This window comes from Malaya genurostris, chromosome 3 (genome assembly GCF_030247185.1).
Source record: "Malaya genurostris strain Urasoe2022 chromosome 3, Malgen_1.1, whole genome shotgun sequence".
Taxonomy (NCBI): domain Eukaryota; kingdom Metazoa; phylum Arthropoda; class Insecta; order Diptera; family Culicidae; genus Malaya; species Malaya genurostris.
Genome location: NC_080572.1, coordinates 113988991 through 113994990, shown reverse-complemented (window position 1 = coordinate 113994990; position 6000 = coordinate 113988991). Strand labels below are relative to the sequence as shown.

The window sequence follows — 6000 nt, the reverse complement described above, 5'->3', positions numbered from 1 at the left end:
CTGGAGGGACAAAATCAAGTAACCGATTAAAACATGACGGTATCAGTTCATCAAACAATCTATGACTGGTTGAATACCGTTGAAAAAAAAAAGAAAAACAGAATCAAAATCGGTGAAAGTGTTCACTTATTTTGTCACCATGTTTTGTGACCTCTACGAATTTGCCTAAATATTGAAATGTATTTGCTACATCTCAGCTGCAATTCCAGCCAAGTGTCATTGTTCTGGTGGGGTTAAAATCATCTGAAGAGATGACGAGCCTCAACGATTTTTAAGTCACCTCGTGTCGATCAGTTTACGCGCTAAGATGCCAGCCGAAGGCATGGCAGTTTATGTTCTGATAAGTTTTATGTGTGTATTAAAACTTCTTGTAGCCCAAGTACAATTGCCATCGGATGGATATTCATGTACAGATGGCGTCTGTGTTCCTTATGACATGTGTGCGAATGAAACTGTAAATGAGTATGGCGATGGTCTAGTCGATATACGGTTCGGCGGAACTGAATGCCACGATGATTTGGTGTGTTGTAAAACAAACGATGTTAGATCGACGAAATTAGAGAATTGTGATGGGAGATGTGTTTCATTATCTCAGTGTTTGGATGACAATAGATATGATGGTTCCAGTTTAGGCAGACTGAAATCTCAATGTCCAAATGATGAAGTCTGTTGCCATGACATAAGACAGGAAATGCCGTTCTTCTCTACAGACTCAACCCGGTGCAAGGGAAGGTGTCTCCCGCCTCATCAGTGTTCGAATAATGATACTGACACCCATGGCGCGAGTATTGTTGATCTGAGACTCATTCAGGACGGATGTGAAAATGATACGGTGTGCTGCCAACTTACAGAAGAACTCGAACCCGCACTGGTAATACCTATAATTTGTGAAGGAAAGTGTGTTCCTACTTCTGAATGTAAACATAAGACACCATTAGAGAATGTGTGTCCGTCCGACTTAGTTTGCTGCAATGAAATGCAGACGCAAATACTAAATGCAACCCATGAGAAACTATGCCATTGCGTTCCGTTTTATGAATGCCTTGACGATGTTTTCGCTACCCTAAAATTATATTTAATGTTGTCGGGTGATGAATGTACCGGTGACCAAATTTGCTGTTCGAATCCTAGAACAAGTGACCAATTGGCGTCTCACTGTAAAGGGTCTTGCACTCCCGTACACCAGTGTCATCAAATTATTGCAAACATGGGCAATGAGAGAGTTTGTCCAGAAGATCATGTGTGTTGCGAGGAAATAAAAACTTTTGAAGTATGCAAAGAAAAGTGTCTGCCAATTCATGAATGTTCCATTCCCTTACACGATACGGCTGAATATGGTTCAATAGATATAAGATCATCAGATGGCATCTGTCCTCAAGATTTGGTGTGCTGCCACGAACAGCCTGCTGTTTTAACTTCGTTCACGGAGAAGGATTGTGAATGTATTGCATATAATGAATGCTCTGATAGATATAAGAAAATGAACTGGAATGACATAGACCTCAGATTGACAAACAATGATTGCTCACCAAATCAAATCTGCTGCAAAAGAGATTATATAAGTCTGACAAAACCCAGTTGCAACGGAACTTGCGTCGCATCTAATATGTGTCGTCAAACTAGTCGCCCGTTGAATATTGGATCGGAGAAAAACTGTCCAAATGATCAAATTTGTTGTAATTCATTCGATTTGATTACTGATGTTATAAATGCATGCGAGGGAACATGCGTACCATCTTCGATGTGTATGGATAACCCTCGCGGATCGGAGAATTATGATCTGATAAACCTAAGGATCGTAGACAGTTGCATGGAAAATCAAATATGCTGCCAAGAAGTTTTGTATACACCTGAGGTTGCAACATCCCCAGTAATTTGCCAGGGAAGCTGTGTTCCAGTCGGGGATTGTGAAGAATTGTTGAACGGTGGTGGCTTCAAAGGAGATCTTCGTCGACAGATAATTGATGATGGTTGCCCACATAGTCTCGTGTGTTGTGGGCATCCACTGAGCAAACCTGCTGCCAATGTCGCCTGGACGCAATGGATAACGGATATCAATAATATGGTTGCGCAGGGCGATGATGGAAGTAAACAAAAATGTGTGTCCAATTTCGACACCCGAGGCACTGAACCGAAATTCTCTTGGTTTGTAACTGTGTGGAGCTGTCAGGATGCCCTACGAACTGAATGTAATCAATTCCAGTGCGTTGGAACGCTTGTTAGAGCTGATGTAGTGCTGGTACCAGCTGATTGTATTCTCGATCTGCCAGATTCGTGGATTCGCGTGAGACGTGTCGAAAAACACGTTAATACATCACAAAACAGTGAGGTAAACAAAATACTTTCATAGGAGGTCAGATTCAAAAGATGTGCATGAATCAGACCATTAATATTTGATAATTTTCTTCTTCTATATATGGGGCATTCCACATAAAATCAGGCACCCAATTTTTTTTTTCATCTAACTATTTTTTTCGGTAAAGAACCCGAAAATATTCGACACGTATTTTCTTATTTCAATATGGTACGTGGAATTTTTCAAGATATGATTTTTTGAAATTTCGCGTTTACAGAAATGAGCCTTTTTTCAACAGGCTATGCTGTAACATCTAATAAAGATACAAAAATTCGTCTAAGACATGAAATGTGCGTCTTTTATTTAGCTTTTAAATAAGCGATTCCATAAAACAACCTTTAAAGTTAATATAATGAAAAAAGTTAAAAATTAATAAACAAATAAAAAAAATTTAAACTGGGACCTAATTTTTTTCTATTTTTTTTTTGTTGAAAAAAGGGGCATTATGGGTTTAACTCAATCTTGGCAAAGTTTCAGAGTACTTTCGGAGCAGTGAATTTTTCAATTACGACCCGAACGCGTGGAGCGTACCGTAGCGCAATTCGCTCGGATACGGGCTCAACTTGTCGACACATATTGCGCCACAGATCGAATCCTAACTTTGTCAGTTTATTGTTAGCAACGTTTCAGGCAGAAAACGAGTGAAGTTGGGACACAGGATTTACGTGAGTAATAAAATAATCCTGACATAAAGTTCTGGTTTGCAAAAACTCAATACTTCAAACGTGTCCTGGGAAGAGAAAATATTCATTTTTAATACCTTGTCTCCGTGCGGTTCAACATAGTGAATCGATTGTGCTCCAGAAATAGTTTTACATTTTTCGAAATGATTTTTAAGAAATTTCTCTGCTTTTACATAATCTTCCGAACATTTGTATATGACTGAAATATTGAGTAGAGAAGATGCTTTCCTAGGTCACTCGTACAATTCATTCGCGGTCGAAATTTGACAATAATTGACCATTTGTAAACTTGCGCAACGTGCCATTTTTTTGATAGTTCTTCCAGCACCGCCGCATGGCCCTTTTCCATGAGCTGTCGCGTGAAAATTCCACTGTGCAAAACGATGAAGATCAAGCTCGTGATGAAAAATATTCACGTAGTGTTTTACATTTTTGAATTGCTGAGGAACGCCGTCAGAAAAATAACATATGGAACAAAAAGTCCCGAGACTAACAATGGAAACAACATTTTTTTTTGCAAAATTTTTTTTATTCGTCAACATAATCACCTTTTAGGGCGATACAAAGGTTCCAACGTTCTTCCAATTTTTCAATACCATGTTTATATAAAAATTTATCTTTCGCTTCAAAATAAGCTTCAGTTTCAGCGATGACCTCCTCATTTGAGCCAAATCTTTTTCCCTGGAGCATTTTTTTTAAGATCAGCCAAGAGACAGTAGTCACTAAGGGCTTAATCTGGTGAGTATGGAGGGTGGGGAAGCAGATCAAACCCAATTCGTTCAATTTCGCCATTGTTTTCATAGACTTGTGGCAGGGTGCATTTTGTTCCATCGAAAGCAATCGCGGCACCCACTTGGAAAAAAACCTTTTTCATGCTCAATTTTCATGAAGGATAGTAAATACACTTCCATATGATATCTGTGTCATCTCAGCAATCTCACGGAGCTTCACTTTACGATCTTTCATTATAATTTTTGTTACTTCACTCACATTTTCCGGTGTAACGGCTTCCACAGGTCTACCCGAGCGTTCCGCGTCATTTGTGTCTGTACGACCACGTTTAAACTCGGCGAACCACCGACAAATCGTTGCTTTTGATGGACAAGAGTCCGGATAACATTTCTCAATCCATTGTTCCGCTTGCACGGTGTTTTTACCCATTAAAAAACAATGTTCTATCCAAACACGAAACTCGTTTTTTTCATTTTTTAAACAAACTACAAAACGACTTTACTCCAACCTCGATAACTCAGCTGTTTCTGGTCGGATCGACTTAAAATTTTGACCCGTTTCAAGCAAAGGTTAGTACTCTAGAAAGACGTGGTTACTGGTTTACTACGAGCGCCATCTCTGCTTTAGTCTCGGTACTTATTGATCCATGTGTTAGATGCACTTGCGTATATGTGGATAGTATTGTGAAAAATATTAATTAAGAGCTTCGAGAAAGAAATATACAGCTATTGCGTCATGTTTCTTGCAATCAGAAATAATTACTAATGTTTTATGATAGATTTTGCTGTTCATTTTATAATGGGGAAAATAGTAGCTTGGTCGTTGCTCCAATGAAAGCCAGTTGGCGTTTTGAATAACGAATGCGCAATTTTCCGCAAAATCGCAAATTATAAAACTTTCGTCACTCTTCAATTTTTTTCTTCACATTTTGAAAATATGAAGTTTGTTTTCGAGCTATGTAAGAATGCTCGATAAATATTCTTGCAGCTTTGCAAAAATTTTCGATAAACTTATCAGTAGCTGTTGTTATTTTTTCCAATCATGTTTTTGGTTTCATAACCCATTGTTTGTGCGTGACTTTTTTTACTTCATTCTTTTTGAAAACTACGTTAATTTTTTTTGACATCTGATCATTAGTTGGACATTGCCCAAAAAAACATTTTTCACTGGGGTTTTCACATAAAAAATGTAGCAAAATATCTTCGTAGTGGCAAACACGATAGTCGTTGCTGATCATTAATTTGACCAGATGACTGCCTGAAAACAACGGGAACAGTAACGTTACAGGAAACAAACTGACATGTTTCCGTGTATTACCTGAAGTCATCAGTCGCATGTATGGTTCATTCTGAAAAAGGCAATAAATATTTTAAAATTTGAGAAATGCAATGTTATAATGTAAGTAAATGTAAGAATTACTTCTGTATAGTCGCTGAATATAGACACATTGTCATCATTGTCATCAGTCTCAGAGGATTCAGAATCTGTGATCAATATTGCATCAGCAGAATTTTCCCTCACAGCTGAATAGTGAAAATTGCATCATTTTCGCAAGTTTTCCAAAATGGTATGTCATCATTATTTTATTACTAACGTAAATCCTTTGCCCCAATTTTATTCGTTTTCTGCCTACACGGTGCACACAAAACATCATTTGCCTGCTGAAAATCGAGGGGTTATGACAGAATTTATCTAATTTGACATGAATCGATACTTTTTGAAGACAATACATACATTTATAAAACTCTAAATATGCTCGTAAAGGTGCCTCTATAAAAGGTGGGTTAATATGATATTCATAGAAGAAAGGGGGGGGGGGGGTGGTAAGGTTGCGCAATAGACGATTTTAAATTCTAGCGATCTCGTGGAGTTGAGTCGAATGGTATAAATTATTGGATGTTAATTACTAATTACGGATTACAGTTTCAGGGCAGCGATTTTGGAAGATAGTGGCAAAAACAAATGCGATTTCTGATCGAAAGATTTTGAATGAAAGATTTTTCTGCGATCTCTGCCACATTTGAATCCCCAGGTTGACGGTTCCATGCATAGGACGCTTGTCTTACTAGCCAGTTGCGTCGAATGTTCCATGCAGTGAAAAAACTGTTTCCATTACTATCTGAAAGAGAAAGCTATCTGGATCTGTAATATCATCAACTGACATTTACAGTTAGCCAGATCAGACAATTTTTGGAAGATAATGATGAAGATTTGTTTACTTCGTCATTT

At 38.0% G+C, this 6000-nt stretch overlaps 1 protein-coding gene across 1 annotated transcript in view; it reads left to right on the top strand.

Annotated features, from left to right (window-relative positions):
- Window positions 1-294: 294 nt before the first annotated feature.
- LOC131433931 (uncharacterized) overlaps window positions 295-6000 on the top strand; it is a 55703-nt gene continuing 49997 nt past the window's right edge. The window contains exon 1 of the mRNA XM_058600552.1: window positions 295-2329. Within this exon, the coding sequence (XP_058456535.1) occupies window positions 308-2329 (2022 nt within the window). The 5' untranslated portion in view covers window positions 295-307. The remainder of the gene's footprint in view (window positions 2330-6000) is intronic.